The sequence below is a fragment of the Haliotis cracherodii genome, unplaced genomic scaffold, assembly GCF_022045235.1.
Source record: "Haliotis cracherodii isolate W230 unplaced genomic scaffold, xgHalCrac1.p SCAF_30, whole genome shotgun sequence".
Lineage (NCBI taxonomy): Eukaryota > Metazoa > Mollusca > Gastropoda > Lepetellida > Haliotidae > Haliotis > Haliotis cracherodii.
This window is the reverse complement of record NW_027266287.1, coordinates 3,628,322-3,641,420: the sequence shown is the minus strand read 5'-3', so window position 1 is coordinate 3,641,420 and position 13,099 is coordinate 3,628,322. Positions and strand designations below refer to the sequence as shown.

Sequence of the window (13,099 nt, the reverse complement as noted above, 5' to 3'; positions counted from 1 at the left end):
ATTGAAGTGACAGCAACGTTTGTATTGATGTTATCAAATTAATTGGCCACGTTGGCAACTAGCTTTGTTTCTTCTTTAAAACCTATCAGTTAGATTTGTACTCAGGACATAAGGAATTACAGAAATATGGCGAAAACAATTCTCAAACTTCACAGACTCTGGGCAAATCCATGACACTAGATGATGTGATCTATGTAGGTTTGTTCTGACTTACATACCTATCTCTTGTAATGGCTGCTTTGGGAGGTTTTTAACAAACATATTTCTAAATCTTAAAGAAATATAGGAATTGGTTCTCAGACAATGGCTTTTGAAAATATAGTGCGGGCGGGTGGTGTCTTCTTTAAAAAAGAATTAAGGTTGTTCAAACAAGTATGTAACCAAATAAACAGATGTGTAACAAAAAAACAGCTGTATACAATCGACCTGGGATAGGGCCCCTCTACAAAATGTATTCCTTGATGAATAAATAACTGGAATACACTATTTGACTACCGTTGGACTTGGGACTACTTATGGATTTTTATTTATTTTCTAAATGGAAATAAAAAACGAAACGTTCGTCAAACTTTATGACGATGGCAGCAGTGCCTGAGAACCAACTCTTCCCAGATTGAATTGAAAAATCCCCAGGTCATTTTTTATAGTAATTACAAAAGTTGTTATAACATTTTCTCTCAAACTACATGCCAAGGGCATTTTGCCTGGACTTCCGGATAAATCCCTGTACAGTGTGCGTCTGTTTAACAGCAGATCCTGGAATAGCCAAGGGATGCAACTCTCTACAGCGAATTGTTTAACCTTACTTAAAAACTGTTTTGCCAACTACTGAACTGGTATTTTTCCCTAGCTGATTTCAAGTGTCATCTTATACATACTGACAGGGTTTGCTAATGGTAAACAATACTTTCATGACATCCACAATTATCATAATAATCATCACACACAGAATATTTAAGATAAACTTAGAACCATGAAAATAACATGGGAATTAAATAAAGATTAGTGACACACTTAGCAAGACCCTGCTCATCTGGGCGTCATCACTGTCCGGATAAACAGGGTAGTTGTGGTGTAATGATACGGCAATACAGTATTGTATCGCAATACAAGTCCGAGGATACAATACAATCGATACACAAACCCCGTACCGCGACATAGGTTACAAGTTATATTTGAGCAGAAACACATGAATCATAACAGAAATTGTTCAACAACCAGCTTAAGCAGGTTCTCTAGTATTTCCCAGCTGTCTATAAATAGCATTACATTTACAGCGCCATCTAGACTGTATGTTTCTGCCCTATTATATCTCATTTTGATCGCTGAAATTTGAAAACGAATCATTAGGGTTGGGATTTATCTTGTATCGTCGCACCACTACAGAACAGTACTGAGCACAATACAGAGATACGTGCACACCACGACACAACACCAGCCTGAGGCAGGGCTCGTAAAATCAACTCGTCTGCTCGTATTGACAAGTGGAAGCAGGTTGAGGGTGAGAAAGAACAGAAGAAACACTCGTCCTACCGGCCAAGTACACATATTTCAATAGTATCACTTTATCTCTCTTCGTTTTCAATAAAATATGCAAGATAATTTCAAACAGAAAATATGTTTTTATCTCTCGCACAATCTAAGTAATAAGAAAGAAATACATGTCCATCTTATCATAAATATACGACATACTTGGCAACAGTCTGTTACAGAAATAAACAGAAAGTGCATTTGCGCAACAGGTATTGAAACTAGTTTTTAACGGAGATTAAAAAAAATTGTTTTTGTTGTGAGCGACTCGTTAACAACGCTTAAATGTCAAAGCAATAGTGAACAGCTGATGATTGACTTTGGGAATAGTTAAAAAAAAAGGAAAATTTCTCAAAAACAGTATGACTACAAAAACTAGAAAACAAACTACAAGATGCACGGTTGAGCGAGTTTGAATGAACTGGACATATTTTCGTACTTTCTGCCGTAAATAATAACTGAGAACATACGTGAAAATATTGCAGGACGAGTACAAAGTGTTATCTACTTGACCTGCAGGACAAGTTGGGTTTAAGACATTTTTCGAGCCCTATCTAGGCACTGGGAACATGATACAACATCAGCTCTAGACACATCTAATGACTGTCACAGGCTCTGTGTGAGTATCAAACTTGTAACTATTCATGTGTGATTAAGTCCAAACGAAACAGTCCAATACATGCCAGATTTTATGCAAGTGTTTAATTCATATCTTTGTCACTTAGGTTCCTTTTCATAGGCATTAAGTGGGTGCGGTGGGTAGGTGAGATTGGTAGGTAAGAGAGATGGGTGAGTGAGATTGGTAGGTGAGTGAGATTGGTGGGTGAGATTGGTAGGTGAGTTACATGGGTTGGTGAGGTGGGTGGGTGAGATGGTGAGGTGGGTAAGTGAGATTGGTAGGTGAGTTACATGGGTTGGTGAGGTGGGTGAGATGGTGAGGTGGGTGAGTGAGATTGGTAGGTGAGTTACATGGGTTGGTGAGGTGGGTGGGTGAGATGGTGAGGTGGGTGGGTGAGAAGTGTGAAGGGAATTTGTGAGGTGGGAGGGTGTGATGGTGAGGTAGATGGGTGAGGTGGATGGATGTGATGTTGAGGTGGGTGGGTTAGATAGGTGAGGTTTATGAGTGGGTGAGGTGTATGGATGGGTGCGGTGGGTGGTGAAATGGGTGGGTAAGATGGTTGAGTTTGGTGGGTGAGTAGTGAGTTGTATGAGTGTTAGGGTGAGAAGTGTGAAGGGAATTTGAGATGGGTGAGATGGGTGGGTGTGATGGTGAGGTAGATGGGTGTGGTGTATGAGTTGGTGAAGTGAATGAGTAGGTGTGGTGGGTGGTGAGATGGGTGGCTGAGATTGGTGAGTTGGGTGGGTGAGTAGGTGAGGTGTATGAGTGGGTGAGGTGAGGTGAGGTGAAATGGGGTCTAATTGTCGCTTCGAAGATTATTGCACTTATATAGCTACATGCATGCATGTGTGTGTGTGTGGCTGCTTGTACTAGTCCGGACTGGTGCTGATTTTAAAGTGCTAGCCCATTGAGATACCATGCCACAGTTTGACATGAATACCCCACTCAGACACAGTATACTGACTCCAAGCCGACCATTCCTTGTTTTAGCCCCTTAATGTCGAGCGTCAGGCAGGGTAACAAGTACCATCGTTGTGGTGTATGCATGGCCGAGGTGGGTGGTGAGGTGGGTGGTGAGGTGGGTGGTGAGGTGATGGGTAAGTTGCGAGGTGGATGAGTAGGTGGGGGGTGAATGTGGATCCGGTGAGTGGTTGGGTTTAATAGGTCATCAGGGCATTCACGATATCATGTAACATCCATCACAATTTCTTTCAAAAAACCTCCTCAACATGATCACATCAATATCTAAATCTTCGGGTTCAATTCCTGTACAGTAAACTATGTTAGTAAACATGCTACGAGCGAACTGTTTTTGGGTCCTGGCCACATACTGACTATACATGCTGTATATGAGAACAGACTACTGTCATAACGAACTTAGGTTAGTGGTCCCTTGTGGTCGTAATAACCTTAGTTAACTGTATTTACACCTTTATTAGGGAACAATGTTAAAAAGCGCAGTGCTTCTAGACCTAAATAAGGTCAAAGACTAGAAAGCTACAATAACAATATTCAGAATCCCAAACTAGTTGCTCTTTAGGAAAATGTACCAGCATTTCAAGGGAGCAAAAATAAACACTTCGAAAAAAATGACATCCTGAATAATTTTGGGAATATTGTTATTTTTAGTTTCAAATGATCACAACATATTGTGACAAAAGTCAAGATGAGGCTAAAAGCTTAATTATTATCATTCCTCGGTCTACAGCTTAAACAACTCTCAACACTGGGTAAACTTTGATAAGAAAATATTTCAAATATTTTTGAAAAATTATGTAGACAAAAAAATACTAGAAGTCTGGACAGCCAACATTATGATGCACAACACTGATACCAGCATGCAATGTTCCACCAGTGTAAGCTGCACTGTGATTGGTCAGTCTAATCCATAAGGCACAACACTGATACCAGCATGCAATGTTCCACCTGTGTAAGCTGCACTGTGATTGGTCAGTCATATTTACAAGGCACAACACTGATACCAGCATGCAATGTTCCACCAGTGTAAGCTGCACTGTGATTGGTCAGTCTAATCCACAAGGCACAACACTGATACCAGCATGCAATGTTCCATCTGTGTAAGCTGTGCTGTGATTGGTCAGTCTATTCTACAAGGCACAACACTGATACCAGCATGCAATGTTCCACCTGTGTAAGCTGTGCTGTGATTGGTCAGCATCAGGAACACTGTCCTTGGCGTCACGCAGACAACAAGAGGTTGCGAGGTGATTGAGCATGTCATTGGTGGTAGTCAAAAGCTGCTCGCTCATCCTAGAGGTTAGGGGTCAAGAAGGTCAGAGGTCAGGTAGGTCAGAGGTCAAGAAGGTCAGAGGTTAAGAAGGTCAGAGGATAGAGTTCACATTGAAAGGTTTGACATTAAATGTTGGCATGATTGTGATTACTCTGAGTGAATGTTGTTTTGCACCAGTCAGCAATATTTCAGCTACAGATAACTGATTGAATCCAGCGGTGATAGCATGAGCACTGATTTACACAGATTGGGTATGATGACACACAGATCAGCCAGGCCTAACAGCATAACCTCTTTCAGTCAGCGTTAGTTGGGTGAGGTCTGGGGTTGTGGAAGCACCAGGTCTGACTCTTTGCCCAGTGTTTAAAGTGGCTCTTTTCTGACATCTTCCTGGGGCAAGGGAGTTAACTGACTATAAAAGTCCAGTTTCCTCCCTTGTCGAACTAGGCTAGAATTTCTGGACTCAATCATAGCGCCATCAGTGGCTATTATGAGTTATGTCCTTCTATGTCCATCCCACTGACCAATCCTATTCCACCTCTCATATCACTTGCATTTGCTTCAAACCAAATGGTGGCGCCCAGTTGATAATCAAACTTGATATTGTGACAAAATGGGTCTTAACTTCGTGAAGTGCATGAAATCACATGAGCACCTTGATTAAAACATGTAAACATTTGAATAAAATCTGTCGACCCCGAGTTGGCGGTACACATGCTTTGCTAATCCTGCAATCGACCGAAATCTGCATGGCAGTGTACGGGACGATTGTCCATTTCGTTAAGCGATTTTGATCTCGTTAGTCCAGCCAAAATATAACTCCATAATTCCAGCCTAGTTCGGCGGATGGAAACTGGACTTCTACAGTCAGTTATCTCCCTTGCCTTAGGATTGTGAGTGAGTATGATTTTACACTGCTGTTTGCAATATTCCAGCAATATCCTAGCGGGGGACACCAGAAATGGGCTTCACACATTGTACCCATGTCGGGAATCGAACCCGGGTCTTCGGCGTGATGAGTGAACGCTTCAACCACTAGGCTACCCGACCGCCCCTCTTGCCTTAGGAAGATGACATATCTGAGGAGCAACTTGCTTTCTCAAGGAGCCAATACTAAGAGTAGGAGCCAATACTGAGAATAGGAGCCAATACTGAGAATAGGAGCCAATACTAAAAGGAACATTCTTGGGAACAGGATCATGAAACGACAAAGAAATGTCATTCCAAATCTGCATCTAAACGGAATTGTTTCGCATACATATTTTTCTCTTCAAAACCTTTGATCAACATGTACGAGAAACAAAACAAATATTTCCCTGAACGCTTGACTTTAGCATGTCTATTTACATAGCCCATTTAGTTTTATCAAACTAAGTTGAAAAACATGTCGTGACTGATCTACAGGTCTACAACAGTGGAGAGGCAGGGACCTGGGTATCCGAGGATGCACCGATGTGTGACAGGGGAATACTACCACTAGTGCCACACAGAAACCATATCTCAACACAATCACTTCAGTGGGACAAAACAAGGCAAAAAAGAATCTACTGACTAAACACAAGCAATATTGGGAGGATGGAACTGTGATGTCACACCTTAGTGCTGTACATCATTGATCACAAAAGACGATGTGCTGAACCCAAATATTAATTCTACCCATACTTTTGTTGACTGAAAGGTTGTCTGTATTTTAATGCCGTAGTCAGCAATTTCAACCAATTTTCAAGCCACCTGTGCATAATAATGTTTGGACCCGACAAACTCAACCTCATTAAAATTAAATCTACCGCTGAACAAAGATCTGAGGACATCCCATTAGGGGTCATGGCAGAACGACCTTTCATCCGACCAATCAGAGCGTCGCTTACCAGATCATGAAGTGACAGTCGGAATGTGATTTCTAATCATGCAGTCTCAAAACCTTGAACACTGGGTATTCCAAACGATAGTTACAGGCTTAAGGAATGAATCCACACAATCTAGAACATCTATAAGCCATTCCAGGATGTTCTATTGTTCAGGTTTCAAATTTTTAATCGAGAATGTGTGAAAATATGTTTCGAAGCGCAGTCGCCAATTTGAAATTAATGCCTTAAAGCACGAGAAAGCTGCCTTCTGATTGGCTAATGTTGACTTGTCAGTCATTCCATTGGTCGGTCAAAGTTCGCGTAAGGTCGGTCTGACATCACCCATAATGGGGTGTGCTCACATCTTTGTTTAGCATTAGCGAGAACCAAGATCTTATTTTAATGAGATTGAGACAAACCAGTGATTGATATAATGACAATGTCCCATGCTGCTGGGGTATAATGTGACGCAATCAACCATGCCACTTAGTCACCCCCGACGACAGACCCTTCAAGATCCTGGTTAGAATTGGTCTTCTGCAACCAATGCTTATAAGAAGCAACAATAAAATTAGTGTATGGGTGGTCAGGCTTACTGACTTGGTTGATGCATGTCATTGTAGCCCATTTGTGTGGAACGATGCTCATGGTATCAATCACTGGATTGTCTGGTCCAACTCGATTATTCACAGATCATCCTCATATAGCTGGAATATTGCTGAGTGCAGCATTAAACAACAAACAAATAAACAAACAAACCTCTGATGACAATCATAGGTTACTGTGGAGTTATTCTAAACCAGAATCTCCAAAGGGTCGAAAATGTTTTGTCCCCACAACTTCTAAATGTTTATCCAAGAGATTCTCATGTTTCTACAGCTGTATGTCTGGAAGCAGTGGTGCCAATCAACTACATGCTACACTTACTTTGTGACCTGCTTTGCCTTCTGTTGCTGTGATGTGGGTGTGGCGCCCCGCCTGTCCTGGGATGACCCCCGTGCACCGTGAGCGGTTGTCTCACTGCTGGAGGATGCATGGCTAGACCTACAAGTATGGCATAACTTAGAGAACAGGGAATGCAATGATACTGAGTATAACTCACGGGTGTTAAGTGGACGACCATGTTGCCCTGTATATCTTAATAGAACAGCTTATAATGAGGCCACAATTTTTATTTTTTTTTAGTTTATTTTTTATTAATACCACAGTTTTATTTACATTTTTTAAAACTGTTTTGCTTGTTTTACAGATCTGCTGTCCTTAAAAATTTAAAAAAATTGAGCCAAAATAACAAGGTTTTTCATACTGCCAACAGCAAATATCACTAAAAAATTAATAATCCAAGGGATTTTTACGACTCAATTAGAAATTTTACAATGACAAACACGATAAATCGTCATAACATTTCCTTTACAATGACACAAACCAGGCCAAGATTATTTCATTTTCAATCATCCACTGATTTACTGGCCAAATCTTTTGGTATCAAAATTTTTCAACAATTCCCCAACAAGTCTGTCCAAAAATGTCCTCGCTAGTCAGTCCTACCCTTGAGTCCTTCCTTCGCTGGCTGTAGGGCGCTCTCCAGTAAACGCCACAGGGTCAAGGCTGGCCTCAGATGCCATGGCAACTGGAGCATTATTTGAGGCTGAGCGACCGTTTTGTGAGCTGGAGCTGGCACTGGCAGAAGCTGGAACACAGAGTGAGAGTTCTTCATGCCGCGGTAAACTATGGTGGCCTATAACAGACATGGAAAACGGAGTGAGAGTTCTTCATGCCGCGGTAAACTATGGTGGCCTATAACGGACATGGAACACAGAGTGAGAGTTCTTCATGCCATGGTAAACTATGGTGGCCTATAAGGGACATGGAACACGGAGTGAGAGTTCTTCATGCCATGGTAAACTATGGTGGCCTATAAGGGACATGGAACACGGAGTGAGAGTTCTTCATGCCATGGTAAACTATGGTGGCCTATAAGGGACATGGAACACGGAGTGAGAGTTCTTCATGCCATGGTAAACTATGGTGGCCTATAAGGGACATGGAACACGGAGTGAGAGTTCTTCATGCCACAGTAAACTATGGTGGCCTATAAGGGACATTGAACACAGAGTGAGAGTTCTTCATGACATGGTAAACTATGGTGGCCTATAAGGGACATGGAACACGGAGTGAGAGTTCTTCATGCCACAGTAAACTATGGTGGCCTATAAGGGACATTGAACACGGAGTGAGAGTTCTTCATGACATGGTAGACTATGGTGGCCTATAAGGGACATTGAACACAGAGTGAGAGTTCTTCATGCCATGGTAAACTAGGGTGGCCTATAAGGGACATGGAACACGGAGTGAGAGTTCTTCATGACATGGTAAACTATGGTGGCCTATAAGGGACATTGAACACAGAGTGAGAGTTCTTCATGCCATGGTAAACTATGGTGGCCTATAAGGGACATTGAACACAGAGTGAGAGTTCTTCATGACATGGTAAACTATGGTGGCCTATAAGGGACATGGAACACGGAGTGAGAGTTCTTCATGACATGGTAAACTATGGTGGCCTATAAGGGACATTGAACACAGAGTGAGAGTTCTTCATGCCATGGTAAACTATGGTGGCCTATAAGGGACATGGAACACGGAGTGAGAGTTCTTCATGCCATGGTAAACTATGGTGGCCTATAAGGGACATTGAACACAGAGTGAGAGTTCTTCATGCCATGGTAAACTAGGGTGGCCTATAAGGGACATGGAACACGGAGTGAGAGTTCTTCATGCCATGGTAAACTATGGTGGCCTATAAGGGACATGGAACACGGAGTGAGAGTTCTTCATGACATGGTAGACTATGGTGGCCTATAAGGGACATGGAACACGGAGTGAGAGTTCTTCATGCCATGGTAGACTATGGTGGCCTATAAGGGACATGGAACACGGAGTGAGAGTTCTTCATGCCACAGTAAACTATGGTGGCCTATAAGGGACATTGAACACAGAGTGAGAGTTCTTCCTGCTATGGTAAACTAGGGTGGCCTATAAGGGACATTGAACACAGAGTGAGAGTTCTTCCTGCTATGGTAAACTAGGGTGGCCTATAAGGGACATGGAACACGGAGTGAGAGTTCTTCATGCCGCGGTAAACTAGGGTGGCCTATAAGGGACATGGAACACGGAGTGAGAGTTCTTCCTGCTATGGTAAACTAGGGTGGCCTATAAGGGACATTGAACACGGAGTGAGAGTTCTTCCTGCTATGGTAAACTAGGGTGGCCTATAAGGGACATTGAACACGGAGTGAGAGTTCTTCCTGCTATGGTAAACTAGGGTGGCCTATAAGGGACATTGAACACGGAGTGAGAGTTCTTCCTGCTATGGTAAACTAGGGTGGCCTATAAGGGACATTGAACACGGAGTGAGAGTTCTTCCTGCTATGGTAAACTATGGTGGCCTATAAGGGACTTGGAACACGGAGTGAGAGTTCTTCATGACATGGTAAACTATGGTGGCCTATAAGGGACATGGAACACAGAGTGAGAGTTCTTCATGACATGGTAAACTATGGTGGCCTATAAGGGACATGGAACACGGAGTGAGAGTTCTTCATGCCACGGTAAACTAGGGTGGCCTATAAGGGACATTGAACACAGAGTGAGAGTTCTTCATGCCGCAGTAAACTATGGAGTTTTCCGAGTATGACATGGTTTTATTCAAACTATTACACATCTTTTACAAAATGAAACTAGAAATAGCAGAAAAAACCTGAATATTGCAGTTCACCTGGTATTACCCAAATCCTGTTGAGTGAGTGAGTGAGTGAGTTTGGTTTAACGCTGCTTTAACAGTATTCCAGTCATATGCTTTGAACAGTATTCCAGTCATATCATAACGTGTCAGCTTGATTGGAAGGAAAGCCCGAAATGATGCTGGTCTAACACATTTACCGCTTCGGTGAAACCAACGAGCACAGGTATGGTGCCGACAAACCTAGAAACATAATTGGGGCGAAGTGGAATTCAAACCCACAATCATATGAACTGGGGCACCTTTGACGTCTGGGCCACCCGTGCCCCCATCTCCCAATATTGAAATGACATTCACAGAGAAAAAGATGGATGATAAAAGTGACTTTTCTTGTTATGTTGTTGGCATGCATAAAACAAAACAGCACATGCCTAAATATGTTTTTGAGGGGTCCATGTATTGGATACTTACCTCGTTGTCCAGAAGACTGATTTTTTGAGCTGAAAAAAGAATATGGTAATGAGCACCTGATAACAGTAAAACACGTCACATCAAAGGACATTTATATTTACCACACTTGCAATGTTCTTACACTGGTGGTATGAAGGTGCTGTATGTAAATACTAGTGGACAGTTGGGGCTATTTTCATTATTGCAAGAGCATTGCGATAGTATTAAACCAACTTTATCATCCAAAACTGGCTCCCACAGGAGATCTTACTTGAATGAGATCAAGCGATATCTATATTGTAGATATCACTGCAATGAAATTGCATCACAATGCTTTGCAGACCATTGTGACATCATTGGTTACCATGACATCACAATCAGATGAAACCGCTAATGGCTCTGCTACTGAAGCTGTTAGCAGTACTTTTTACACTCAAGACACTACCTATTACTGTCTACAAACTGAAAAAGTTGGAAGAATGATGTTGGATGATAAATAAAATATCACCAGAGCTTCTTTGGATACGAAATATATCAACACTGGTTGATAAAAGTGGAAAAACTCATGTTGATATCAAGAGACACTCTGGTGAGGTTCTCTTTTCAAGGCTTTATACTTGTACTAATCAATGCAAGAGAAATGAATGAAGTATACATCTGGAACAAACTCCTACTTGTTGATAGGCTGCAGAACTTTGTACTTTCAAATCTAGATTGAAGACATATTCAGACATGTTCAGGCTCGACAGCACTTTTGAGCAGTTGTATGCAACTGGACACTAGCGTTACATAGAGAGTGAGCGAGTATGGTTTTACGCCGTTTTTAGCAATATTCCAGCAATATCACGATGAATGACACTGAAAAATGGGCTTCACACATTGTACCCATGCAACTCTGCACGGCGAATCGCGGCGCTTAAACGACTGGGCCACCCGTGCCCCCGCCTCAATATGAACTGCTATCTCCTACATTGACTCGCCATGGGTACCGGTCTAAGTTCTACCCACCTGTATGTCCCACCAAGAACTCTCTTGGCGCTCTCCTCGTTGTAGCCTGTAGCTTCTAGCGCCATTGTCACAATGTCGGCACCAACATTGGGATACTGTGACTTGAGCTTGGACTTCACTGAACATGAACAAAGAAATACTTATGTGTAGGATAAAACACATCAGATGTTTTTTTATGAGATTAAAGATCCTCATCCTCGAGATAAACCTCAATTATAAGGATGAGAGTCTTAAATCTCATAAATACCAGAGGGTAATCGTTTATCTAACTCATAAACCGTAAAAAGAACCTAAAAACATTTATCAACATTTATATGTTTCAGACATACTTTCCATGAACTGTAAGAAACGGCCGTAAAATATCTGCTGTTGGCAATCTCATTAAAATCAGATCTTAGTTCTCGCTATCGCTAAACAAGGATCTGAGGACATCCCATTAAGGGTCACGTCAGAACGACCTTTCATCCAACCAATCAGAGCGTCGCTTACCAGATCATGAAAGTGACAGTCGGAACGTGTTTTCTGATCATGCAACCACGAAATATTTAACACAGGGTATTCTGAACGACAGTTATGGGTTTCATGATTATATCCATACAATCTAGGCCATCTATAAGCCATTCCAGAATGTTCTTCTTATCAGTTTTAATTTTTTTTAATCGAGAATACATCAAAATATGTTTCGAAGCGTAGTCGCCAGTTTGAAACTTGTGTGGTAAAGCTCGCGAATACCCTCTGTTAAATATTTTGAGTTTTGAGGTTGTTTTTTTTACATTTTTTTTGTACAAGTTCAAGTTTTAGAGGTTGCATGATCAGAAAACACACTCCGACTGTCACTTTCATGATCTGGTAAGCGACGTTCTGATTGGTTGGATTAAAGGTCGTTATGACGTGATCTGTAATGGGATGTCCTCAGATCTTTGTTTAGCGGTAGCGAGAACTAAGAGATCTGATTTCAATGAGATTGGGTGATTTGATGCCCTTTATGAGGTAAGACCCGTTTTATTACAATATAGTGAGTGAGTGAGTGAGTGAGTTGGGTTTAACACCTCTTTTCACATTATTCCAGTCATATCACGGCGTGTCAACTTAATGCGGGAGGAAAGCCTGAAGCAATGCAAGTCTCAGACGTTTACCACTTCGGTGAAACCCACGAGCATGGGTATGGTGCTGACAAACCTAGAAACATAATCGGGGCGAACCAAGGATTCGAACCCACAATCATAGGTTTCTGGCGTGCCCAAGGGACGCAACTCTGCACAGCGAATCGCGACGCCTTAAACGACTGGGCCACCCGTGCCCCCTATTACAATATAGATAATGATCAGATGGTCTTGACTGGGCCTCGCCATTTTGTTTGAAGCAAATGCAAGTGATATGAGGTGAAATCTGATTGGTCAATAGGAGTGACTCCTAATAGCCACTGGTGGCGCTACCATAAAGCCACGAAATTCCAGCCAAAATTCGGCAAGGGTGGAAACTGGACTTTCTAGTCAGTAATCTCCCTTGCTTCAGCTTTGGGAAGATGGAATCAACAGATTCAAGCGATTTCTCTGAATTAAACCTTTTTCAGTAGGGTTATGGTTATGTTAGAATTCCTGTCTCCGAATCAACTGCACAACAACATCGTGACATCATCATACTGGCTAGTT

At 42.0% G+C, this 13,099-nt stretch overlaps 1 protein-coding gene across 6 annotated transcripts in view; it reads right to left on the bottom strand.

Annotated features, from left to right (window-relative positions):
- The window catches only part of LOC139476904 (uncharacterized), a 41,829-nt gene that overhangs the window by 3,865 nt on the left and 24,865 nt on the right, over positions 1-13,099 (bottom strand). For 4 of the 6 annotated variants that reach the window (XM_071259461.1, XM_071259463.1, XM_071259466.1 and 1 more), the window contains 5 exons: positions 11,448-11,565; positions 10,461-10,489; positions 7,796-7,937; positions 7,175-7,291; positions 4,298-4,420 (listed from right to left, as the gene is read on the bottom strand). In XM_071259461.1, the coding sequence (XP_071115562.1) occupies positions 4,298-4,420; positions 7,175-7,291; positions 7,796-7,937; positions 10,461-10,489; positions 11,448-11,565 (529 nt within the window). The remainder of the gene's footprint in view (positions 1-4,297; positions 4,421-7,174; positions 7,292-7,795; positions 7,938-10,460; positions 10,490-11,447; positions 11,566-13,099) is intronic. The other 2 variants (XM_071259465.1, XM_071259467.1) reach the window with 1 other exon arrangement.